We start from the raw sequence: 27,233 nt of genomic DNA, 5'->3' as shown, positions 1-27,233 counted from the left end.
CCTAATCTCCAGCCACCCAAACCCAATCTGAACAAAGGTGACCTACACCACTTTTAGTACAGTAGATGGCCACATTCTGCTTTTGATGAATCAGAGGAGCAGAACTGTGAAGCTGAGGGGCAATCACCAAAGATAATTGAAATATACTCGGAGTCGAGTGTGAATTTCATGCTCTTTATTCAGCTCATAGTAGCAATGAATAAAACTTTCCCCAAAACATCTAGCTATATATACATTATTTACACAATGGGCCCTGCATGATTGGCTAATTCTGGGCTGCTCCTGCAGGCCAATCAGGTTGCTGATTCACTTCCACCTGGAGCTGGATTGGGTGGCTCCTGCAGACCAATCAGACTGCTGCATTCTGGATCCTATTGTTCTAAGATTCAGCTCAGTACATAACAATACAGTGGTACCTCTGGTTGCGAATAGGATCCATTCCGGAGCCCCTTTCGCATCCAGAAGCGAACGCAACCCGCGTCCATGGGTCACAATTTCCCGCTTCTGCGCATGCGCATGACGTCATTTTGACCGTCTTCGCATGCGCGAGCGGCAAAACCCGGAAGTAACTCCAACTGTGTTGCTTGGCTGCGTTGCTCACCCAATAAGGAGTCTAAGAACAACTGGGGGGTGGAGCTTGCATGCCTTGTGCCGATCAAATCAGCCGTGTTGCCTGGGGAGTCACCTTTGCTCAGCGCTTCCCAGTGGAGAGGTGACGGTGGTTTGTACTGTTGTACTGTTTTATTGTTGTTAGTCGCCCTGAGCCCGGCTTTGACTGGGGAGTGCGGGATATAAATAAAATTTATTATTATCATTATTATTTCCTTGCTGCATCTCCTTTGCCAAGTTGCTGTGCTGTGGGAACCACTGCTTGAGGCTTTGTTTGGCTGATAGCCGGGGTTTCTGCCTTTGGCTCGAAGGGGCTCAGAAGTTGAACATACCTGTGCCCCTTGGAAAATCCCTTATTTTGGCTACTGATTCCTTATTTTCAAGGCTGCTGGTCCCTTATTTTCAAATCTGTAAGTTGACAGCTATGGTTTGTGGCTGTGGCGGTTAATCATCCATTATGAAGACGCAGCTATGAGAGCAAAGCACATTTTGATGCAATCTTTCCATTTTGTTTTTCTCCCCCTTGGTTCTCAAGGGAGCCTAGATTACAGCAAAGGCAACAAGCTTTGAGTTGTAAGGAAATACAGGAGGAAATAGTGCCAAACCAGCAGACCATCGGGTATATGGAGTTCTTAATCTCCTAAGTCGCATGAGTAGCCAGATGTGGCTAATCAAACGTGTCTTCCTTTGAATTTCTGTGTCCCCCCTTTTTTTTACTCCCCCCCCCAGCACACTGCAAAATACACAAAGGCTAGCTGCCCAAACATCTCTGTTTATTGTGGAAATGAATCTGGCAACATACGGACTTGATTGCGGAGCAGAAAATTCTGCGCTCCAGTATCCTCACTAGAGAGCAAGGGACAGAGAAGAAGCAAAATGACCGTCCCTGATCAGAACAAAGATTTCTTCAGAAATTCCTGTTCAATTAACTGGCTGAAATGTGGAGTTCACTTGAATTCAAGTCAGATTTTTGTGTTGGGGGGGGGGGAATCGCCTCCTGCTTTTAGTGGGTGTTTTTTAATGGTATTTGAAGTCTTTAATATTTAATTGCATCACTATGCCTTTCTAAGCAGGAATGCATTTCCAGCTCTTTGAACCTTTTTTTGGAAAGGAATTTGCTCTGCACAGTAAAAGGAGAGATGCCAGTTGACAGCATCTGCTGATGTTTTCCCAGGACATATTTTCACATGAAACTGTAAGAGTGAATCAGATCAAACGGCAGCAAAGCAGATGCCAGAAAAAGGAATGCTAACGAAAACCACCACTTCAGGATGCGTTTACGTTGCACTGTGAGGGCAAACGCTTGGGTACGTCTATAGTACTCGTATATTTTTTCCACTAAACTTGTACGGTGCTGCTTTCATATATCGATTGCTTTCAGTGCTTATGGATGATTATTTTATTGATTTTTCCATTGTAACTGCCTAAAGGGACCCAGTTGATTGCAATGCAAATACCTAAAAATGTAGAAGCAAAAATATTTGGCATAATTGGTCAGAGGCGTTTTATCAGAAGCCATTCGTCAATGGAAGTCAATAAATAAAGAGGAACGAGTCTGAAAAACTGGAGGCGGCTAACAGTGCAACATTAAACTCCTAAAATCCACATTGCTGGAGGGAATTAGGATGAGGCAGAAGTGTTATCCGGCTCTGTTGGTGGGGTGCTTCTGCCAGTAGTGGCCAGCGTATGAACCCAAAATGAGGCAAGGGGAAGCCATTTGCCTCAGGCAGCAGGTTTGACCCCCTCTCCACCTTGGTGCTACCACCACTGCCACAGCACCATTGCCCTCACTGTTATGTACTGAAGTTCTCACCCTGGGCCAGCAGGGGGATACTGTAGATAGTTTTCACTCAGGTCCGCATATGCAAATAAGGAATTGAAAGTGATGTACAGTGATTGGATAGTTACAGAAAGTTGTTACTGTTGCTTTGTAGTTGAGCTCTATATAAGCAGGTTGGCTGAACCCTTCAGCCCAGTTCTGTTCAGGCCTGTGAATAAACAAGAGCTGTTTGAAGAATTGCTATGTCATCTGATATGTTCACCCACAACTTAACGCTCACCACTGCGCCAGCTGCGCCCTTGTGGTGGAAGTGTAGCCACAGCTGCAGGTAAGCGTGCAGTTGTGGTGACAGGGCTGGTGGCAGCAGAGGTGTGGCAGCAGGGGCAGGAAGGGGGACACATTGTGAGTGCAGGGGTAGTATCAGAGTGTTTTGCCTACAGTGGCAAAGCATCTCAGGCTGGCTTTGAGGGGGAGGAACAAGGCTGACCATGAATGCACTGGATCCTCTTTTTAAAAAATTAAATTATATTAAAACTTTTTCATACTTGAATGAAATAAAAGAAACTCATCTAAATAAAAATAAAAGCAAAGGGATAAAGAGAAACAGTCACAGAAAAGAAACTATTCACTCTAAAACGACTCTCAACTCATCTACTTTCCATTAGGCAATATTTCCCCAATCTTCCAACTGAAATGGGTTAATTCAGTTTTCTTTTTACAGAAAAAGTCCAAAGGGAGTTTTCTCATTATTATTATTATTATTATTATTATTATTATTATTATTATTATTATTATTATTATTATTAACAAATGTCAGCAATAGTTATCCTCTCATCAAACATATCAGCTTCGTCTCCAGTTTCTTCAGCAACCATTCCTCCATATTAAACCATAACAAGACTTTCCACTAGATCCTGAGTTGATCCTTTTCCTGGTAAGGGGTGAGACCTGGGCTCCTCCGCTGTGCCAGCCTCCCATGCCTCCCTGGGCCCTCTTTGCATTGCTTTGCCAGGCTGAAATCCTGCACCCACTTAATCAGAAATAATTCCCACTGACTTGAAGGGGGTTGCTTTTGAGCGGACACATAGAATTTTGGTCTCCAGTTGGTGAGTCCAGACCCACCGGCAGGTAGTGCCTTAGATTTCTTTCACTCACCATACAAATACATGGTTAGAAAAAGAGAAAAGAAGCGAGTCCCTCAGCGCATGCTTGTGTTAAAGGTAGATCCTGGTTCTGAATATGTTGAAGGCTCCTGGTGTAGAGATTGCACTGTAAGAGATCAATCCTGCATTGCATTTATCCGCAAGTAACTTCTCAGCAACACAGAATTTTGTTGTCATCTTGAGGTTTTGGGGTTGCAGTGCTATAAATCTTACACTAGCAATCCTGTTGGAATCAGAGAACTGCCTGAAGACTGCAAGTTTGCGTGCAGGGCGTGTATGGCAGGGGGAGATACAGGGACAGGCTGTCAAAAAGAAATATTGTTCAGTGGGTAATTGGGTGAAATGTATGCCAGGGCAGAGAATCAATGCAAGGCTCACACACCACTTTTTAGAACTCCTTTAAGCTTTTCGGAGGCTTAAGTTGGATATATATTGTATGTGTGGACCTCTAATTGACCCCTGCCTAGACAGAAGTAAATTCCACCCTCCTGCCCTTCAGTTGTTTTGATTCTGTCTGCCATGATCTTTATGCATCATAAATAACGGTCCTGATTTCACGGGAAAGAATGGAAGTTTTTATTCGCTGCAGAGGAAGCTTCCTGTTCCCTTGGCCTAACTTTTTTCCTCGGTTGCATGTACTCTTAAATGTTGAGCACTAATGCCAGTCTCAGCCAGCTCCGCAGCATTAAAAAGTTGCACCAGCAACAACAACCAAACAGCAGAGCTGAAGACACAGTTAAGTGCTGTTTGACAGTGCAATGGACTCCCTTGGGAGGTTGGATGGTCATCTGTCATGGATGCTTTAGTTGAGATTCCTTCATTGCAGGGGGTTGGACTAGATGACCCTCAGGGTCCTTTCCAATTCTATGATCCTATGATGTGTGTGTGTGTGTTTTAGGGTATCGTGTTGTATGTCCATCTCATTGCTTGTGATCTGAAAGAGGTCCCCTCCCCACTGACCTACAACCTAACATAATTAATATAAAACTTAAATCAAATCAAATTTAAATTGATATGCTTTGAGGCAAAATGAATAGCCTTTCATATCAAAAGGCAGGGTTTCTTCTTTTTTATATTCTTTATGGAAATATAAAAAGTACAAAATTACAAGTGAACTGAGTAAGGTAAGACACAGAAAAGAAAAGAAATGGTACCCATGTAGAAAACAAAACAGAACAGCAAAAAAGTATGCATTACAAAAAAAAAATGTTATTGTAGTTCACCAGTCCTTAACCTAATATTGTATTTATAAAAACGCAGGCCTTCTGAGGAAAGAGATAGAGAAAATGGGAGAAAATGGTGTGTGGCACCTGTGACTTTTCTGGAGCTGATACATAGTAGTCCCTCTGTTCTTCTCACCTGAAAGTAGTTTCTGTAATTTCTGGGTGAACTGAATGGTGGAACTTTGTGGAGTTTTTAAAATTTGATTCCATTTTAGTTATAATTTATATATTCATTCAGGGGTTTCATCACACTCAACTCTGTGTTTGATTGTGGCCATTGCATTTATCGTTTTTAGCTATCTGGAACGTAAAGCTGCTGTTTAAGCTTAAATAATGGTATGGGTCTTAAATTAGACTTACTAGTCAAAGAAATAGGCAAAATCGTAACATGATCAAAGGAAAGAATAAGATTAATGGATCTGTCAGGTTGTGAGCTTTATCTCTTGGCTGGTACAAGGGAAATAGAACAAAGGAAAGGTTCTGTGGATGGCCAAGGTTTTACGCAAGCTACAGTGTGGTACAAAAAACAGTAATACTGGTAGGACTTCTCTGCTTTTTTATTATTGTATGACATGCATAAATTAGTAGGTGAAGCATTTTGTGGTATGCAGATAATTCCTGTGCTGAATTTCCTGCTGCTTTGCAGCCATTAAGTTAACAGTACAGGTGCCTTTCTAGGAAAAAAGTTGACAATCCCAACTGCTAGTACTAATGACAACATGCCACATTTATCACAGGATATTAGAACCTCATATCCAGAATGAGTGCTATGTAAAAATGAATTCCAAGCAGCCAAATTATTTCTGGACCTAAATTGTCAGAATATATGAAACTTCTGGAGTCAGACCATTGGCCCATCCAGCTCTGTATTGTCTACACTGACTGGCAGCCACTCTCAAGGATTTCAGACCTGGGTTTCTCCCAGCCCGACCTGGAGATGATGAGCATTGAACCTGTAAACAAAAGCAGGATAAAGCTGTAACAGTGCAACCATATCCATGTCTACTCAGATGTAGTCCCTACTGAGTTCAATGGGACTTCATCTTAGGTAAGTGTGTATATGATCGCAGGCTAAAGGGCCTGATTATACCAGGAAACATGGTGGGCTTAGAGGACACAACAGCCAGGAACCTTAACAAGAACTTTACCATCCCTCTTAGACAAGAGCAGAAGAGAAGAAACAGCTAACTCTACCCTAAGTCCATGGCCACCTCAGGTCCAGCCCATATAATGACAGTACAGTGGCACCTTGGATTAAGAACTTAATTTGTTCTGGAGGTCCGTTCTTAACCTGAAACTGTTCTTAACCTGAGATACCACTTTAGCTAATGGGCCCTCCCGCTGCCGCTGTGTGATTTCTGTTCTCATCCTGAAGCAAAGTTCTTAACCCGAGGTACTATTTCTGGGTTAGTGGAGTCTGTAACCTGAAGTGTCTGTAACCTGAAGCGTCTGTAACCTGAGGTACCACTGTATCCAAATAATATTCCAGAGGGGGCCTCATTGCAGTAAGATCTGCAAGAGAGGCCCTGCATTTAAATGTTATCTCACATGGAGGCCAGGTTTGCCTCTGTGAGAAGCAGGGCCTTTTCCTCATGGCCCCAAGCTTTAGAATGTCAGCAGAAGAGGAGTTTGTTTTCATAGCCAGGTCAAGGCTTCTGCTTTCCAAATGACCTTTGGACTAAGAGGTCAACTATCCTTGAACATTTGAAGGGCAGCTGCATAGATGACAGACCAATTTTATTTTCTATTGCTCGAGAGGACAGGGTGCAAACCACTGAGGTCAAACGACAAGGGGCGGGGGGGGGAGGACTCGAAATTGAGAAGAGTTTCTTGAAGGTTGATTGACAGTGGAACAGATTGTTTGACAGTAATGGGTAGGGGTTGCTCTGCGGAGAACAGCCTGGCGGGTTGTCTAGCCAACACCGCCATGGTGCAATTTGTCCCGATCTCCATTGACTTTGATGGGTCTGCTCCCAGTATGACTTCGCTAGATACAACTCAACGACTATGAACTCTTTACAAACACCACACATTATATCGAGCTGGATGATGCTAGTCAGACAGACCAGGATGTAGTACAGTGATACCTCAGGTTACATACGCTTCAGGTTACATAGGCTTCAGGTTACAGACTCCACTAACCCAGAAATAGTACCTCAGGTTAAGAACTTTGCTTCAGGATGAGAACAGAAATCGTGCTCCGGCGACGCAGCAGCAGCAGGAGGCCCCATTAGCTAAAGTGGTGCTTCAGGTTAAGAACAGTTTCAGGTTAAGAATGGACCTCCGGAACGAATTAAGTACTTAACCCAAGGTACCACTGTATGTGGAACCATCTAGTGGATGAAAACTGTTTGCTTGTTTGTTTGTTTAAACTTGCAGCTCCATTCTCAAGGTTAACCCAATCAGTTGAGATCTCTCCGGATTCAGCTGGGGGTAGGTGGGTTGAAAATTACTTTTAAATGGTTGAGAATGCGAGCAAAAGGGGAGTGTTGAGGGGTGGGTAACTACTCTGCATTGCCAGTTCTGTTTAGAGGGTGTTCTGTGCTCTTTACTCAGCCACAGCCTCCATCAACCGTAGCAAGCTTTTCTATATCCCAACTCTAGTACAGCTTGGTAAATATGCCAAAGAAGTAACGAAACATTTAAACAAGGCTTCATAAATGGTTTGTTCTTGGCACCCCCTCCCCCCTCCCCCCGTTACTATTTTGTTGTTGTTGTTGTTAAAAAGGATATTAAATGTCTGTAACAAAGCAGTTTTACTGTGGCAAACAGTTACCTATGAGAAGTCATTGTTATTCCTAGACGGCGAAGAAAGTCTGAGTGCTGCTGATGTACTTGAACCGACATAACGCCACTAGATTAATAATGCTCTTTCCGTGTGCTACATTTTTGTTGTCTTGACAACAGAAATAATTCAGAAAAGAAGGCTGCTTCTTCCTCTGCTCCCCCCATCCCCATCCCCATTTAGTAAATTGGCTTGAAAATTGAGACGTACTATATGAGCTTTTATAGGTATATAAACAATTAATGCAAATCCACAACAGTTCCCTCTCCTTTGATATATAAAAAAAACGGGCCACGTTTAGCCAAACAGCTCTGAATGACAGGAGGGATCCAAACACATACAAGTATATTCCCACCTGTAGTTATTCAAGCTGATTCTCACCTTCATTCGAACTATTTTGAGAGGGAAAGTATTGTGGAAAAAATGAAAGCATAAGAGTAGCAATTCTGAAACTTTGTTTCCTTCTAGTTGGTTTACCTGTTGTGGACCATCACATTTTCTCCTCGTGGCTATCACATGGGAAGGTGATTGAAGGCTTAAAAAAAAAAAAGACAGCTGCCTCCCCCCCACTTTCTGCTGTGGGAGAGAACTGTCCATTACAGTGGTACCTCGGGTTAAGGACTTAATTCGTTCCGGAGGTCCATTCTTAACCTGAAACTGTTCTTAACCTGAAGCACCACTTTAGCTAATGGGGCCTCCCGCTGCTGCTGCGCCGCTGCTGCACGATTTCTGTCCTCATCCTGAAGCAAAGTTCTTAACCTGAGGTTCTATTTCTGGGTTAGCGGAGTGTGTAACCTGAAGCATATGTAACCTGAAGCGTATGTAACCCGAGGTACCACTGTATGGCAATTTGTGCTGCTGAAAAGTCAAGCTGGTATTCAGTTGAACTTCCAAATACAAAACTGTCAAGTGGATAGCCTCTTCAGCATGCAATGGAAACATCAAGTAAACATTTGGCTCTCCAGCAATCCTCACTATTGTCTTCACCATGGTCTCTAGAATCACCTGGAGCCCCAGAAAACCACTCAGACCATGCTAAGAATGACTACAAGAGATATTCCTTGCACAGGAGAGGGTGTATCAGCAAGCATCTAATCATACACAATCCAAATTTAACAGATAGAGCTCAGGAAGGTGTTTTAAACTTATACAACCATTTGTATAGATGCATCAGAGTTTTTCTCTATGCTTTGTGACCTCCAACACTTCGTGATTCCCAGCGGGTTTTGCCTCTATCTTCGCACAGGCCTGGCCTAGGACATTTGCCCATTGGCAGCAGCTGAATTTAGCCACCACTAGCTTGCTTTCTGTAATTGATTCACATGAAAGCAGCTGGATAAAAGCTCCACCCCCACCCCGTGAGAGATTTGAACCCTGGTTTCTCCCAGGTGCTAATCTGACACTCAAACCACAATACAGCACATTGGGTATTTTGATCTTATTCTTTCTTTCTTTTTAACAGAGATGTGCATAAAGAGTTAATCAGTACCTTATTAGATGTCCAACCTATTATTTATTTCTTTGCCTTATCAGCAGTACACTGAGGTGATTCATCTGAAAGATGGCTCATAGCTCCCTACACTTGAGAGATTAGAGTAAGTTCTAAGATGAAGTCCAAACCTCTTCCTTTGATGTGGCTTTCTGGTGAATCATTTATTGGAGGTAGCCTTAATCACATCAAAGGCCCCTTTATCAGCATCTTCCTGTTTTTCAGCCAAGGTATGCAGCCTATATATGTTACTCACCTGATATACTACACCACTCTTTAAAAAACTTTTCAATAGTTCTCTCTCCCGTTGTCTGATGTAAAGTAGCGTGCAGTTTTGGAGCAACTGCTCCTAGCTATTCACTTTGTTTGGTGCTACTCCACTACCACAATGTTACATTAAGTTGCAGTTCTGGAGTTATCCCGTGGACCCAGTTTATGGATTTGACTACTGAGGCCATCCCCAGAGAGATGAGGATTTGGCAAAGCTCTCCCCCGCTTTTCCAGGCTTGATCGCTGATGAGCTCCATGGGGGACCTTACCTATGGCAAGTAGAAAAAAACCACCCCCAAAACCATAATCTTGCAATTCACACGAGCTACCAGTCACACTGCATTGAGCTGCAAGTACAACACTGCCTGCTGGATTCCATTTAAGGTGATGGTTGGTTGGTTGGTTTTTAACTTTTTAAGCCATACACAGTATGGGATCAGCCAACATTAGGAAGCATCTCCTTCCCCATAGCCCTGAATGACTGTTAAGATCAAGCATAGAAGGCCTGCTGTGTATTCCCTTCCTATGATACATTTCATCTGCACGACAGGACTTTTTCTTCTGTTATGATGCCTGTTTAGTCTTGGAGAAGGCAGAGCCCTTTGATAGCCAGGAAGGTGGACACACCAGCAGTCTGGGGTGAATGGTGAGCACAAGAAAACATTTTTTTAACATACAGCCATAAATACATTGTGTGTGTGTGTGTGTGTGTGTGTGTGTGTGTGTGTTATATGTGCTTTTACAATATACAAAAAAATAAATTTAAATCACATAAAATCATTCTCTCATTCAGACACCCCTCCTCCTCTTTCTGCGGTTCCTTGTTTATATTTTAATTTACTGCATATCCAAACTACACCAATTTGTTATTTACCCTCTATGTTACTTATATGTTGTTGTTGGTGGTGGTGGTTCTTCTTACTGCAGGTTGTTTACATTAACCCTGCTAACATCTTAATTTGTTTGCAATAACTATGGAAATATACTATAAATCATAGAATCATAGAGTTGGAAGAGACCACAAGGGCCATCGAGTTCAACCCCCAGCAATGCAGGAAACACCATCAGAGCACTCCTGACATATGGTTGTCAAGCCTCTGCTTAAAGACCTCCAAAGTAGGAGACTCCACCACACTCCTTGGCAGCAAATTCCACTGTCGAACAGCTCTTACTGTCAGGAAGTTCTTCCTAATGTTTAGGTGGAATCTTCTTTCTTGTAGTTTGGATCCATTGCTCCGTGTCCGCTTCTCTAGAGCAGCAGAAAAAACCTTTCTCCTTCCTCTATGTGACATCCTTTTATATATTTGAACATGGCTATCATATCACCCCTTAACCTCCTCTTCTCCAGGCTAAACATGCCCAGCTCCCTTAGCCGTTCCTCATAAGGCATCGTTTCCAGGCCTTTGACCATTTTGGTTGCCCTCCAAATGAGTTCAATTCCTTCTTAAAAACTTGATCTTCTTGATTTCTTATTCTTCTTTTGAGTTTCGCCATTTCTGCATAGTCCATTAATTTCTTTAACCATTCTTCTTTTGTCAGGACATTTTCTTCTTTCCATCTTTGGGCGTATAACATTCTAGCAGCAGGGGTCACATACATAAGTACATTTTTATATTGCTTAGGTAACTCTAATCCAATTATTCCTAAAACCATAAATACAAAATAGGTAAATAAACAATTACTACATAATAATACAATGGAGTGTAAAAGAGTTCACAACCAGATATACTTGAGCACTTTTCAGTTACCAGACCGAAATACAAATCAGCTTGTGAATATTGTAATATCACACAGTGGTTTTGAAGGAGAGAGGGAGAAAACTGGTCTTGCAGCCAGTTGACAATAACTACCAAAGTCAGTTACCACGAACACCTTAATGCCAGCTAATACTATTGATTACTTGTTATGGCTGGGTACTCCACTGAGTGGCACAACTAAAAACCCAGAGTGACTGCTTCAGAACATACCTGGGCACGTTTCTGTCAAAGCACATGTTCCTTAAATTAAAATGACAAAATTGATTATCATCTACTTTATTAAATAATAAAAAAGCTCCGCTTTAAAAGAAATTTCCTTGAGGATATTTTGCTGAGGTAGAACTACCCCTGAGTCCAAGGATCTTGGGCTCTAAATCAGGCTTCCCCAACCTGGAGCCTTCTAGATATTTTAGACTACATCTCCCACCAGCAAAACATCTGGAGGAGGGCACCAGGTTGAGGAAGACTGCTCTAAAAGCTCCCAGTTGTTTTGGGTCCCACACCTCAGCAGGTGACAGCAGCCACTTGGGTCTGGGACCAGCTTTCCTCTCCTCCATGTCTGAATCCTGACTGCTGTTAATTTCCACAACAGCATCCACTCTGCTTTATTGGCAAGAGTTATTTTATTTGCAGAATGCTTTTCCATTAAAAGATCGAGGTGACATCCTAGAAAGTTCAAGAAAGCGATGATCGAAAATGTTTAGAACAATAAAAAATTTCTCTTAAAAAAACAAAAAATGAGCAGCTATAAAGCAACAATATAAATAATGGACCTGCATTAAAAGCAGCAAATGAGCTTTCGAGAACTAAAAATACTTTGTATTATTATTTTTTAAAATATCATAATCTAGTGGAAAGATTCATGCGCTGGTAGACTTTGCAGTGAGGCAAATTCCTACGCCAGGTGGTGCCACAGCAGAAAGGTTATTGTTCCATAGGCTGACACAGAGAATAGCTGAGTCGTATGATCATGTTAAATATATTCTGTGGCATTTTCAGTGCCCAAAGTTTTATAGACCCTTTCTCTTGCTCACATTTCAGAATTTCATCACAGCAGCCATAAGACTGTCAAGAATTACTGTTTTAACACTTAAGTGTACAAAGTGTTTTAAAATTCCTATCCGCATGATAACCCTGAGCGTGTACCCGAGCAGCCACTGAGTGAACTGCACTGGGAGAAGAGATAGGAATATTCCAGGCCCAGGCCTTAATTTGGATTTCAGTGCCAAGGCTCAAACCTTGGGAATTACAAAGCAAGAAGAGATGAAAGGGCCACTGAGCATGAGCAGAGTGCATTAAGTCATTTAGGCTGCTAATTAATGTGTGCGTGTGCACGCACAGAGGGGGGCTTGTTTTCCATTTGGTGCTATGTTATGTAATGTTAGGTTTTTACATTTTAAACTGCCTTGCGGTCCTCGGATGGTGGGTGGCATAGAAATTTAGTAGGATAAAACAAAAAAATAACATAAAAATAATCCTAAACTCATTACTGAGCACTAAGCCCCTCTGAGCACAGCAGGACTTATAAGTGACATGCATAAGCTTCTCCTGTGATCCTAGTCCCTTTTACTCCGCCTTTGGAGGGGAAAATAAGCAAGGCAGACGATCTGCTCTCATCGGCGTCTCTCCCCCCCCCCCATTTGCTTTCCTCTCCCTTCCTCCTCCAGTGGGATATTCAGGATCCCTCCCTTCCTCTCTCCCCGTGGATCTCTGCGCTGCTCTCCAGCCTCTACCCAGGCAGGCCTCTCTCCTCGCCATCCTCCTCCTCGGTGGGTGTGAATGAGTGGGCGAGGGGTGTGACCGCGCCGGCTTCGGCGTGATTTACGGCTTTGCTGAAAACGGCTTTTCCCCGCAGCATCAGCACCGCTGGCAGCCGCCGCCGCCGCCGCCACAGCAACAAGTCAGGTAAGCGCTGCGCTCTGCGCCACAGCCTGGAGCCCGGGGAGAGCCGGGGGCGCACGGGGGGGGGGGAAGGGAAGGAGGGCGCAAGGGGGCCGGGAAGGATCCCGATGCAGGTGGCTCAAGATGCATTGGAGACCTGGGCCAGAGAGAGGCAGGCAGGCAGGCATCCCCGGCCAGGCGCCCTGCCAGGCTGCAAACCCCCGTAAATCGTGCAGGAACCGCTGGCTGTGGCTTTCAGCAAACCCGCTTCGCTGCAGACATCTTTCTGCATAGTGGCCAGCGCTTCTCCGTCCTCCACAGATGCGGGTCCCCTTCTTCCCACCCGCTCCTCTGTATCAGGCTGCATCTCTGCCGTCCTCTCTCCCCTGTTCCCAATGCCAGCATCCCTTTTGATCTTCACTGTAAAGCACACGCGCGCACATCCAGACTTCCCACATCTCTCTCTCTCTCTCCATCCCCCTATCTGCAGATTGCCGGAGCTCAGCTTCCTTTCACCTTGCTGTGTGCTCTGTGCTGTGGTGTGCGGTGTTGATTTGCCAAAGATAAGGAGGAGGTGGAATGGAATATTTCGCTGTCTGTTGCCCAACTTGACTAATATAAAAAGCCTCGTCGTTTGACCCAGATTACGAAAGGACACATCCAATAGAAAGCAAGCTTGCGTGGAAGATTTGTAAATCTAGGATTTTATCTTTTCCCAAAATTCTCCAGCATCCCTCGCAGGCCCTAGTTTTCTAGGTACTCGATAATTATGAGTATTTCATGAACAGGGTTTGTGGTTTTGATGTAGAGGAGGCCTCAAAATGACTTGCAAATCAGATATTCGATGACTTTGTGCTGCTGGGCTGAAATCTGAAGGCGACCAGTTTAATTTCCCAAACCTATTTTGACACCGATCTTGATTTGCATGTCTCACACAAGGCTTGGTTTGTGTTTGCAGAAATGCACAAGTAAGTAAATGGCACCATCCAAAGTTAAGCACCTTTCAGTCCCATTTATTTCTATGGGTATGTCAGGATATCCGAATCTGCCTTATATTGAATCAGACAATCAGTCCATCTAGCTTGCTGTTGTCTACTTTGACTGGGAGCTGTTCTTCATGGTTTCATAGAGGAGACACCAGGGATCGAACCTGCGACCTTCTGAATCCAAGACAGTTGTTCTGTCCCACTGAGCTAAGGCCCTTCCTCCTCACCTATGACAAATCAGCACAGTACACCAGTAAAGAGCACAGCAAAGTGGAAGCATTAAGCAGATGCTTAACTCTCCCACCAAAATCAATGAGGCTTGAAAAGTGCTTAACTTTAAGTGAGTCATGCCCACATCCCGGAAACGCACTGACAGCTGAAGGTCTATGAATGCACACTGCCATGTGACCAAGTTGCCTAGCATGAAATTGCTTCTGTTATGTTCATCCAAGGCTCAGGGTGGCTGACACTAAAAAACCCCCAAATCATTCAGGTCCCATAATAAAAACAAAACCCCATAAAACCATCCTGAAATGTGGTAACATATTATTCAGGATCTTGAAAGGTTGTCATCCTTATTGCACTCATTTCCTGCTAGTCTTTTGGGAAGCTCAGAGACCTTACCCTGGGCTGCTATTTCCCTTTAAAAAAAAATTAAGGGTACCATGTCTTTTAATGGAGAAAGGCTCCAAAATGCAGGAAGGTGCTGCAAGGAATTTCCAGGAGTCTCAGAAGTGTCCTTTCCTCCCTAACATTTCTTGAGCTCCTTCAGGGTGCTTATCTCTATAAAGAACCTACTCTCTCTTGAGAGAACATGCAACTCTCCTTCCAGTCCGTTAGAGATCTTGAAAAGCGCCTTACGCTGAGTTATGCAATTGCAGCTCGAACCTATGCACGTTTACTCAGAAGTAAGTCCCAATGAGCTTGATGAAGCTTACTGTAAGTAAGTGTACATTGGACTGGGCCTGAGTCCATCTGGTTCAATCTTCTCCACTTTGAGGAGCAGATGCCTCTTAGGTGTGGCTCCAGTGCTACTTCCTGAGATGCTTGTAACCAGCAGTTGAGCCTGGGACCTTCTGCATGCCCAGCAGATGTGCTCCCACTGTGCTGTGCTGATTCCATCACTACCATTGTCTCTTCCTGCACTCCCTTCTCTTTCTCAAGCCTCATTCTAGCCCCCAAATCCTGAAAATAAGCTCAAATCTTAGTGCTGACTTCAGCTAGGGAGAGAAAATAAATGTATGCAAATATCATGGATCTGCATAACTGATTCCCTCTAGCTCAGTTGCAGAGCATGTGCTTTGCATGCAGAAGGAGGCATGCTCAATCCCTGTTTGAATGGAGGGCTGGGAAAGAGTTCTGCCCAAAACTGCTGCTGGTTGGTGTAGTCTATACTGAGCTGGAATGGTAGAAAGCAGCTTCTTCAGTTTCCTCCCCTGAAATGGGAGTTTTCCAGATGCAGAATTCAGAATTGTTCCATGCAGAGTTCCAAACCCTTTTAACTTACAGCTATATTGGGATGCAGACCTATATTTATACCCCGCCCATCTGGCTGGGTTTCTCCAGCCACTCTGGGTGGCTCCCAACAGAATATTAAAAACACGGTAAAGCATCAAGCATTAAAAACTTCCCTAAACAGGGCTGCCTTCAGATGTCTTCTAAAAGTCAGATAGTTGTTTATTTCCTTGACATCTGATGGGAGGGCGTTCCACAGGGCAGGCGCCACTACCAAGAAGGCCCTCGGCCTGGTTCTCTGTAACCTCACTTCTCGCAGCGAGGGAACCTCCAGAAGGCCCTCAGAGCTGGACCTCAGTGTCCGGGCAGAACGATGGGAGTTGAGATGAAGAAACCTGGTACGATGCAGAGGGATGGACTAGATGATGCTCAGCATCCCTTCCAGATTCTACGATTCTCTGATTCTCTGATTCTCTTTCTTTTAGGATCTGGAAAGTAATGCAACAGAACACTTTTGAAGAAAGCAGATACCCCTGGCAGGAGTCGTTTGAAAATGTCAGCGTCTGCATGCCGTTCCGTTGCCCACGATGCGGGGACCGCACCAGATTCAGGACCCTGTCATCCTTGAGAGCCCATCTGGAATACAGCCACAGTTACGAAGATCGGAGCCTTCTGACAAAATGCAACCTCTTTTCTTCCCTCAGAGACGCAGACCTGATCTCTTCTTCCGAGCCCCTGACGCCAGGGATGCTTGGCGATGGCACCGGTGTCATGAAACCAAAGACGTCCTATCTCAACTTCTGCGACACGGCCCGGGAGAACACCAGGAACAGGAAGCCGCTGGAGGCGGAAGCGGAAAGGCCTGCGTCTCTGGGGTCAAATTACACGTCAGGGGAATCCGTCGACGAGCCGATTTCTAAGCCAGGGTTGGCGACAAGTGACTCGAAAGCCTCGTTCGAGGCCCACGTGAGAGAGAAGTTCAACCGGATGGTGGAGGCGGTGGACAAAACGATCGAGAAGAGGATCGACAAGCTTACCAAAGAGCTGTCTCAAAAGACGGCCGAGCTCTTGGAGGTTCGGGCAGCTTTTGTGCAGCTTTCTCAGAAGAAGCAGGAAGTCCAGAGGCGGGAGAGGGCCCTCAACAGGCAAGTGGACGTGGCGGTGGAGATGATCGCGGTGCTGAAGCAGCGGCTGACGGAGTCAGAGGAGGAGCTCCACAGGAAGGAAGAGTAAGTGGGAGGATGGGGAGAAGGACGACAGGGAGGGGGAACCGCAGGCCTGGGAGGTCAAATGTGGCCTTACTAGCTGGCCCTCAGAATCCTCCTCAAGCCACACACCCTCCTGAGCCACACCCTTCACTGGCCATGGTTTGCAAACTCCTCTGGTGTTTTCGTTTGACTAGATTGGGTCCTTGAACTCTGATAATGCTTCTTTTGTGTCTGGATTGAGGATTGGGAGGGCTGTGTGAATGTGTGTGGAAAGTAACCCAGACCCTCCAAGTGCCCCTATTTTACAGGAACAGTCCCGGATTTACAGAAGCCACCCCGGTTTCTGATTTGATCCCAGAATGCCCTGCTTTTCCTTAGGATTTCCCTAGTTTCATTGGAGAAATGTTGGAGGGTATGGAGTTATCAGACCACTGAGCCATCTGAAGGGAAGTTTTTTAATGCTTCATGTTTTATTATATTTTTATATATGTTGGAAGCCGCCCAGGGTGTCTGGGGCAATCCCGTCAGATGGGTGGGGTATAAATAGTAAAAGATTAATAATAATAGGGTTGTCCTATTATTATTATTATTAAATAGGACATCCCTATTTTCATTGGAGGAATGTTGGAGGGTATGGTCACCTATTGTACAGTGGTAGAATATGCATTTATTGCTTTGCCCACTTTTGCTCTGGGCGCCGCAGTGTGGCCCCTGACCTCTGAAGTAGCATAATGCATGTCTTTCCTTTCTGTCACAGGAGTTTGGGGTGAGGTTGTTGTAGGAAGACATGCAAGGCAAGGTATGGTAGAGGAAGGCCAGTATTCACTGGTGTCTGTTCCATTAGGGTGAGTGAGGCATTGGCCCACGGACCTCCATCTGCCCTCAGACAGCTCCCACTTCCCTGCCTTCTTACCAACAACCAAGAAATTCTACACACATAATCTTTTGCGACACAGATGAGAGCAAGAACCTTCCTGTGTAGGTTGTGCTTCACATATGCATGAGAGCCCTTAGGAGTGCAGATCACACCTGGACTTCTTTATGCACTGAATTTGGCTGTTTACATATCTATCGGCTAATCCATGTATTCTTTCCGTCATGGATAGGGAACCTGTGGCTCTCCTGAAATTGCTGGCATTTCCAACTCTTCGTTATCCCCGACCATTGGCCATTCGGGCTGGGGCTGATGGGAACTGAAGTCCAAAAACTTCAGGAGGGCCACAGGTTTCCCACCAATGTTTCACTATATGTCTGCTCCCCATCTCTTTCACACCTGTGTCTTCTTTTCTCCACAACCCAGTGGGCACCTAGCTTCTTTAGAAAGCATACGATTTCTGCCTTGAAGCATAGACCCATTGATTTGAGATGTGAAGAAGGCACGCATCAGGGTATACTAATTCATGCATCATTCAAGCAATCCAAATTTATTAGATGGATCTTTTAAACAAGCTGTGCAATAAGGGTAAAGACATTTATGCTCTCATGGCATCCGGTAAGATTACTTATACAGGAAGGTGCTACTCTATAAATAAGGGTACGTGCTTTAGCTTCAGAACTGGAGGTAAAGACATAAATGTTTTGTTTTCAAGTACCCCCTTCCCACCCTCAGTTCATTGGAAAGTAAGTGGTGCAAACAGCATTAGATGGGATCGTCTCTTGGAAGGAGTCACAATCTGGTTTCCTGCTGGCTTTCATAGCAGATACCGAAGATATTTTGGCAGTTCCAGCTCTTCTAAAAATACTTTCATGTTGCATTCATTAAAAATGTAGTAATTGCCAATACATTATTTATATGTGAACTACTTAAGACTGCGGTCCTCAGATTGCCCACTCTCTGATGTTCCTCATCAACACCAGTAGAAGGAATATGGAGCAAATGGTTGAAAGACTGCGGTCTCGGTTAGCACTCTTAGACACCCTTCAAGCAATTCAAAATACCTGAATATTTTCAAATTAAATGTACGGTGCTGCTGTTGTTAAAATTTGCTAGCCCTATAGCTCAGACATTTAAGGCAGCGATCCTAAATGTGCCAACTAGTAAGTTAGGCTGTAGTTCTATATGCAATACTAGGGACGTTCACGGTCTCCAAGATACCTGTGCTATTTTAAAAATCCCAATATACTTCCAAGTCACACTGTGCTCTCTGTGCTTTGATTTATTCTTCATGCTCTGAGCCATTCTGTTAAACGAAGCTGTATGTGCCCCATTCACTATAATGGGGGAATCTAAAAATGTCCATAAATTCCCCCTCTTTTGGCCAAAGTGGATGGAATCCACCAGTGTCTCTTCAGAGTGGATAAGCCTGACAAATTGCAGAAAAATAGGTTAGGGAGCTTTTTGCTGGGAAGGTAAAAGGATTCACATTTCTAATACTTATTATGCCAATTAAAGCTCAAAAATCTGTATTGGTTTCCTTTTTTTAAAAAGGGGGTGTTCTTTATTCATTTTAAAAATTCCTAGCTTGCCCTCCATTAGTACCAATACCAGCAAAGGGTACGACATAAGATATCTTATATAGCATCATGAAAAATTCTTAGAAACAGCTAGCAACCAACCAACCAGAATGAGTTTCCACGCACACCTAGAGCCAACCTGATTTTTTAATCTTATATTGGAGTTCTCCATCCTCTTCCCAGTTTGCCTCAACTGAAGATGTGGGCCTTCAGATGTTGCTGGACTCCAATTCCCATCAGGCCTAGTCAGCATGGCCAACTGTCAGGGAAGATGGAAATTGTAGTCCAAGAACATCAGGAGGGCCAGAGGTTCCCCACACTTAACGTGTTAAAGAATGGCCTTGTTTTTCATACAAAGTCCTGCAGGGGACAAGAGAAGAAGAAGTCAATATGTTTCTCCTCTCAGGGAATGCTGCAAACTCATGAAGCTGAGCAAGCTCTGTACTATGAAGGTTATTTATTCCCTTTTGGACTTTGGTTGCTTGCCTTGTGCTTGCACTGCGCTGGTGTTTTGGGACTGCCCTCTGTGAGGAAACCCATGGAGAATCCAAAACCCATGCAGCTCCACTCCTAACAGCTTGTTGTGTGGATACGACATCCCAAAATGCATTGCATAAGGCTGGAGCCACATTCATCTTTTGTCACAGGCCTTGAAAAGAGCAAGAGGGAGTTGAAACCAACAGCCTAAGATAGATAGAATGCAGCTGAGATAAGAAGAAAGAACGGCAACAAATGGGAATGCTAGCGAAGCCCTTTATATTGTGGCAGCAACATGTGTGGGCCTTTGGACAGATAAATAATAATAATTATCACTGTTATTGTATTTACATGCCATTTCCCTGCCACTTGCTCAGCCACTCTCAAAGCAGCTTACAGTCAGCAAAATACATTCCCAACCTTTGGAGAGATTACGGTTCAACACAGGACAGGAGGGAGAAAGGCAGAAAAAAAGAGTTGCACATTCAGTTGTATATGCATGGCTTGGCTGTCTCTGTACAATTGGCATATTTACTGGCATATTTGCCCAGTGAGGGTACAGAGAAGTCAGTTCTTCTCCAAGCAAATTGGTCTCTTGGGTGTCTGTGCGTGCATTCTGGGATTGCTACAAAACAATTCACTTTTTCTTCCATATATCACTGCAAAGATCAGTATTAACACACACACAAACACATCAATCAATCAATCATTCATTCAATCAATCAATCAATCAATCAATCAATCACCAGCCCCCTTTTTAAAAGGAAAACAGTCTTTCAGAGGCATCTCTTCTACCATACTGAAGCCGCATTCCCACAGCACATTTAAAGCACTGTGATACCACTTTAAGCAGCCTTCCCCACAAGGAATTTTGGGAACTGTAGTATGTTAAAGGTGCTGAGAGTTGTTAGGAACCCCTGTTCCCTTCCCAGAACTACAGTTCCCACAGTTCCCTAGGAAGAGGGATCGATTGTTAAACCACTCATGAGAATTACAACTCTAGGGGCTGAATAGGAGTCTCCTAACAGCTCTCAGTATCTATAACAGCCTACAGCTCCCAGAATTCTTTGGGGGAATCATCCATGAGTGTTTCAAGTGGTATCACAGTGCTTTAAATGTATAGTGCAAATGTGGCTTGAGTACATTCTTGGTTATGTTCTTCAAGACATAATGGGTTTTTTGTTCAGTTTTGCATTCTAGTGGGAATGCTTATTAACTTCAGCTGGATTTTGTTGCTGAACCTCCTGCTAATTCTCTAGAAGAGGAATCAAGATATTGCTGAACACTTGGAATGGATTTTGTTGATTAATTGGGTTCTCATTGTTGCACCTCTTACTTGGCTCAGCTTTTGCTAATGATGCTCACACTCTAAACAGCTGCATAATGTCATCATAAAATTCTTTGAAACCATCTCTCACTTCCAAGAAAGTCCCCATTCTAGAGGAATGCCTGGGTCCCATTAAGGAGGCTTTCCGTGCACATTTAAGCATTCAGATTCCACAAAATTCAGCAGGAAAAGCAAAGAGAAGCTCCTCTGGAATGGGAAAACTCTAATTGCAGGCTTAAGATGCCTCTCAGGTGCCAGAGGTTGTATTTCCCATTTTCAAACAGGGGGCAAATTATTGTGGCACAAAATAAATAAGCTGCTTATTGTCTGAAAAGGCCCTTCAATTTATTGTTATTTCTGGAAGCATTAAGGTGATCACTTATTCATCGCCCCCCGCCAAAGGAAATGCCTCTCACACTCAAAAGAACAGATATTTGCATATTATTTGCATATGTCACTATATCTGTATGGATGCGTATTTAGAAACAATGACTTTAACTGAAATAAAAACATGGTAAGTTTCACCATACTGCAGAAGACTGAGACTAGATGAGCTTGTGTGTCTGCTCGGTCTGTGGCCTAGTTGCTTACTGTTGATGGCAACTTCAAGGCCTTTATCTTTAAACCAGACAGCCCTTCAAACAGAAGGCTGTCCTCTCTAAAGGATGCTCCCCAGCACCAGTGATGTCCATTTATTTGGCTGTGTGCAGGTGCTTCTGAGAAGGTCAGCAGTGCACCTGGGACTGAATATATTCACAGCACAGGCAAGAGTGTCCCTAAATTAAAAAGTAGCACCCGTCCGTTCTTTCCTTCTGCTCTCTAGCAAAAAGGAGGAAACGCCAGTGTTCATCCAAATTCCAGCAGAGCTGCACTTTTGTTGTTTCAGAGAAGTCGTTACGTTTAATCACTTCCTGGAGGAAGCTGCTGAGAAGGAGCTTCGCGGCAAAGCCAGGCTCCAGCGTTTCATTGAGAATCTCCTGCAGCGGGTGGATCTGGCAGAAAAGCAACTGGAGTACTACCAGAATCAGCAGATCGTGGGCAGCTACAGCGATGTCCATGAATATGTGGTAGGGAAAAAATGAGGGGGGGGGTGTTCTTTCATTAGACCTGAACAGGAAGTGGAACTGATGGGAATTATAGTCCACAGCATCTAGGGTGCACCGGGGTGGGGTGGGGAGGCTGATCCAAGTGCTATTTCTAGTGGAGCAGGGGTTGCAGTGGCAATTTCTGCTCTCTTGTTTGTTCAGTTTGGCATCTGTCTCGAGAGACAATGGAGTGTGCTTCTGGGGGTCAGACCTCTGCCCAGTTGACAAGACCCCCCTCTCAGCTTTGCTGATGTGGTCCAAAGGAAAACGAAGCTATACTTTGGGCACCAGTTTGGCTGCAAGAGTTGCTGGAAAGAGGCATACAAGGTGCCATCTTAGGGACTCCACTGCAGATCTGTGTAGGGTTTACTCCTTAGCCTTTGAAAGTACATCTTTCATCCTTGGGTTGCAATTCAAAATAGAGCTATTGTTGCCTATGTGTATACGTTCATCTCCTCCCCCCCCCCATCTCATAAGAAGCATCCTGCTGGATCAGACCAAATGCCTAAGTAGCTTAGAGTCATGTTTTCCACATTCATGTTTTCCACATTCATGTTTTCCACATTCATGTTTTCCACATTAGGAAAAGTGGTGCCTCAGGCGGCAGGTGTTGAGGGATTGACAGCAGCAATGAGGTGTTGGTGTGCCCTGAAACCTTAAGCTAAGTCAGGTGTATTCAGGTGCAGTGGAGGATGCTGTCCTGGTGATGAAGTAAGATTAGACTACCAGGCGAATCAGCTTTGGTACATGGAATGCAGGGAGGCACCATCTTGTCTTTCACCTCAGGCGGCAAAATGCCTTGGTCTGCCCCTGCCCACAGTAGCCAACCTGATGCCCCTGGGAAGCCCACAAACAGGGCATGAGGGCAGTAGCCCTTCCCAGTTCATTATCTGTAGCAACTGGTATTCAGGGGCATGTGCTGTAAAACTGAAGGTGGCATATAGCCATCATGACTTGCAGACGTTGATAGCTTTATCCTCCATGAATTTGTCCAGCCGTCTTAGAAAGCCATCTAAGCTCCCATCATGGTTTCTGGTTAAAAAAAAGGTAATGCTTCAAATATGAGAAAAGTCTGTTTAATCAGAGACAACTGTGGGACTGCATGTGTACCTGCAGGCAATGATAACGCTTATCATACCTCCATTGAGTCTCTGAAAAAATGTCAGTTCACGGCTTGAATTTCTTCTTGAGCATCAGACACACACACCCTTTTTTATTAAAAAAAGGTAGCAGTAAACAAGCATAAACAAGGAAACGTGATAATTGAGGGTGCACATGCGTTCTGCTGGTATAGTCACACGGCTGCAAATGAGCCGTGACTGCTAATTTCTTCAGGAGACGCAAAATAGCAAATGGAAAGCTTGTCAGAGGTAAATGCCCTGAAAGCTGTTATTGAAATAAGAAAAGTGATATCTTTTATTGGACTAGTTGTACAACACATCTAAAAGGTATGCCAGAAAATTAAAATTCATGACCTTGTGGCAGGCAAAGGGCTGGACTGAGCAGAGACTATGGGTTAAAACTGTTTGTAGCTTCCTTCTGGCCATTCCCCCCCCCCCCTTTGCAACATATAAGCTTTGAGTACAGGCAGGTTGTGTGTGTTTGTGTTTGTGTGTGAGAGAGAGAGAGGGAGAGAGAAAGAGAGGGAGAATTTCTTGGAAGGACAGAAAATAGTCAGTCCCCACCATTGTGAGAACCCCAGTTTTTGTTTTTTGTTTTTTTAAAAAGAGTTTCTAGTTCTTATGGTTTCAAATATAAGTTTGGACAAACATGGGTTATGCCTGCCCAGAAGTAGCTGAGAGAGTTCCAGAAATCAAGAGTTTTCAGCTTCAGGCCCCATATAACTTTTTGATTCTGCCACATGAATAGGAAGACCTGGATAGATTATGCAAAATAGGAAACATCACAGGTGCAAAATAACTAATGTTTGCTCATAGTTTGGGATGAAATGCAGTGCTTTCATTCCTGGAAGCAAGCCCCATTGAACTTTAAGTAAAGATTCAGGTTGCAAGACAAAAGCTGCAGAGTTCAGCCAGTCAGTGCAAAATCTGAACAGCAGAATATAAATTTATTATTATTATTTTAACACAAAGCTGCACACATTCCTGATTATAGGCCTCTATATGATGATGTGCACAGGTTGGGGGGCTGCCAGACCCAGAACCAAAGAGACCTGGGTTGTCTTTGCTGTTAGGAAGATCTTGTTTGTTTTTTGCATTTGTCTATGTATGTAACTTTGGTAAGTCAGCAAATAAATGAATAAAAACGAGCTATGTCCATATGTCACGTCAATCTGAATAACAAGCGTGTATGTTTTAGTTTACAGATATATCATCCAGCAAGAAACCCAGATGCCTGTATGTATGTTATTTCATACTCTTAATACAAAATATTTCGTACAAATGTGTTGCTGTTAAAATTGTGCATGTCTTGTTCCTGGGCTCTCTCTGTTAAATCTGACCCCTTTTCTTCGCCTCAGCAGCAGCCGAGGAAACCAACACGGTTACTCTAACACCCCTGATGTGAAACCTCACTCTCTTCAGAAAGGACGGATGCACTTGAAGAAAGCCAAGGAGGACAAATCCTGCGCCCACCCAGTTAAATTGTTTTATGAACCTGTTGACTGCGTGAGGGACGTTTGGAGACCTCAGAAGAAAGGGGACGCCGCCGGTGCCTCCCGCAAGGTTAACGCGAAATCAAAGATCAGTAAAAAAAGCAAACAGCTCTACTAAGAGCCCATATACGATATAGAGATATATGTATGTATCTAACCTAATCTATTTATAAATGCATAATGCAAGATCTGGCAGCTTTGGGCTACTACAGATAGAGATTAATAGCACAATCATTCGCCTGTCTGCTCAAAATTCAGTCCCCTGAGTTTGACAGGACTTGCTCCCAGGTCAGTGGGCCTAGGGTTGCAGGCTTAATTCTGTCAAACTTAGAGGGGTTTCCTTCTGAACAGACAAGCCTAGGATTGCGCCGTTGGTCCCACCCATCGCTTAAATCACAATATATTTCCCTATTCATTTGGGCAAGGATATATTTAATAGATGATATAAATACGTAAATATATAGAATAATTTAACTGCCTCATTTCCAGGACTTTGATTGTAGATGTGGCACTTTATTTTTCCCAAGAGCATCTTTTCAATTGAGTCCGGCATTTCACTCATCCTAAGTCTGTTTTGCTTACTTACGTTTGGAAGAATTCCTTCTGCCTGGCACCTTAATAAATCCCTTTATCGAGTGAGAGTGAAGGGTCGGGAATAGAATTAGAAAACGGTTTGTGGAAGCCCTAAATGCACTGAGCCGAGTGTTCTTCCTTTGACGCCAGGGCACAAACTTCACCATGCCACTTCTGCAAGGACTAAGCAGCTGGGAGGAATCTGATTGGATGACTACCTCCCTCTCCTGCCTACAACCACCTAGAACAGGAAGTAGGGAGGAGCGATCTGGAGGTCTCTGTAAGCTGCGTTCTGCTGGTGGCCTAGACGGGCAGCTGTTGGGATTGATTCCTGCACTTGCCTTCTGGGAGAAGACAGTGCAGATGCCCTCCAGCTGCGGGGGTGGGGGGAGGAATGGGAGGTTATCAGCACTGCCTTTTCTGGGTAGCTAAGGCAGGATGGAGGCTCAGGGCTCACCCCTCGACTTCCTATTCCATGCAGCTGAATGGCTACTTTAGAGGTGCAGAAAGCGCTGCAGCAAGGCACCACAGTGACTTAGTTTTGTGCCTTGAAGGTCAGCACATCTGCAGCCATTTACCTATATTGTATCTGCACCTCACTTTTCCTTCAAGGAGCTCTGGACAGCGTACGGGAGGGTTGTTCTGTTTTGCCCTCCTGGTTTGGGCTGAGGGAGAGTAGCTCAAGTTCATGCCATGAGCTTTACACATGAGTAAGGGGTTCAAACTCATGTCTGTCTGGTCCAGGCCTCAGGGGAGTAGTGGGGGGCCAGGGAAACCGTGGCCTCCGCTAGGCCCATAACGCTCCTAGTGGCTTTTCTTACCCTTGAGCAATAATACAATACAGCAATTGAGCCCCTGCATGACATAGAGTGGCTTGTTTTGCCGTACTTGATCCAAGCTCAAACGCTTGCTTCACGTAACTTGCTCTTTCCTGAAGCAGCCCTGTGTGTGGTCAAGTTGCCCACCATCTTGCCCAGGAGAAAAGCCTGAGGCCGCACGATGCCATTACACTGTTAAGGCAAAGCAGCGGGTCTCAGTCTGGACAGTGGCTGGAGCCATAGGTAAGCTGCTCTTAGCTTTCTTAAGGAAGGCCGGGCTAAGGAAGGGTGATAATAAGCTGCCATACTTCTTCCATAGAGTAACAGCCCTCCCTTAATGGTAGCACTCACAGGACTTCCAAATAAGTGGGGTGGGTTGTGTTTGGCCAAAATAGTCAGTTAATTCATCCACTGGAACAGGTGTGGGCAACATAAGACTCACAAGCCAAAAATGGCCTGTAATTCTGTTTTGCAGAATCTGACATGAGTTGCAGTTGGCCCAAAGTTTGTTTTGGGGGCCTAATCCGGCCTCTGTGGCAGTTTATTTCCTGGAGTAAAATCCTAAAAAAACCTTGACACCTTAAAAAAAGCTCAACAAGTGTGGTTGGCCCTTTGGGCGGCCCTCACAGCCCTTTATTTCATCACATCTGGCCCTTTTTGAAAAAAGTTTGGACACCACTGGTAGTGGAAGGCTTAGAGCAGGCATAGGCAAACTTGGCCCGACAGATGTTCAGACTACAACTCCCATCATCCCTAGCTAACAGGACCAGTGGTCAGGGATGATGGGAGTCATAGTCTCAACATCTTGAGGGCCGAGTTTGCCTATGCATGGCTTAAGAGACACATCAGCCCCTGAAGCTAGACGGGGAGGGGGGGGCATTGTTATCTCTCTTCAAGGAGAACAGAGCAACAGCAGGAAACTCCTGACTTTACTAAGTCCACTGCCTAGTGACTTGACCATATAATGGCACCATCCACATGCTTTGCTTGCAACATTTGATGGCGTTCCTTGCTCATTCTGAGTGCTGTGGGGCCTTAGGGTCTTCACGACTTTGTGCGCGGCTCAGTGAATGAAGTTCGCTAACAGCAGAATCCAAAGGTGACAGCAGCCTTCCTCAACTTGGGGAACTTGGCACTTTCCAGATGTGTTGAGAAAGTCATGTGGGATGGGCATTGCTGTCTGAAACTTCTGGAGAGCATCAGCTTGCGGAAGGCTTGGCTACACAGTTGTTAGTGTGGCCTAGTTCTCCCTGAGGTGGTAGACGTATGCCCAGGCTGT

The 27,233-nt window shown here is 44.5% G+C and overlaps 1 protein-coding gene across 4 annotated transcripts; it reads left to right on the top strand.

Annotated features, from left to right (window-relative positions):
• Positions 1-1,898: 1,898 nt before the first annotated feature.
• On the top strand, positions 1,899-26,491 carry ZNF365 (zinc finger protein 365). 4 transcript variants are annotated; one of them, XM_081190942.1, is made up of 6 exons: positions 1,899-1,916; positions 12,932-12,981; positions 15,884-16,627; positions 21,751-21,931; positions 24,269-24,310; positions 24,429-24,573. In XM_081190942.1, exons 3-6 carry the CDS (start codon positions 15,897-15,899, stop codon positions 24,459-24,461), a joined length of 987 nt encoding a protein of 328 aa, XP_081047068.1. In that variant the 5' UTR covers positions 1,899-1,916; positions 12,932-12,981; positions 15,884-15,896; the 3' UTR covers positions 24,462-24,573. The 4 variants fall into 4 exon arrangements, with proteins under 4 accessions (XP_081047068.1, XP_081047067.1, XP_081047066.1 ...); XM_081190941.1 differs by lacking the exon at positions 1,899-1,916 and having other exon boundaries at positions 12,739-12,981; positions 24,269-24,306; positions 24,429-26,491; XM_081190940.1 differs by lacking the exon at positions 1,899-1,916 and having other exon boundaries at positions 24,269-24,306; positions 24,432-26,491.
• Positions 26,492-27,233: the final 742 nt, after the last annotated feature.

The sequence above is a fragment of the Podarcis bocagei genome (genome assembly GCF_964188305.1).
Source record: "Podarcis bocagei genome assembly, chromosome: 4".
NCBI classification, from domain to species: domain Eukaryota; kingdom Metazoa; phylum Chordata; class Lepidosauria; order Squamata; family Lacertidae; genus Podarcis; species Podarcis bocagei.
This window is presented reverse-complemented; position numbering and strand designations above follow the sequence as displayed.

Coding starts and splice junctions, on each gene's coding strand:
- ZNF365 (XM_081190941.1), top strand. CDS start 15,897: ATGCAACAGAACACTTTTGAAGAAAGCAGATACCCCTGGCAGGAGTCG. Junction 16,628..21,750: donor GAGCTCCACAGGAAGGAAGA/GTAAGTGGGAGG, acceptor TTGTTGTTTCAG/AGAAGTCGTTACGTTTAATC. Junction 24,307..24,428: donor AGCAAGAAACCCAGATGCCT/GTATGTATGTTA, acceptor TCTTCGCCTCAG/CAGCAGCCGAGGAAACCAAC.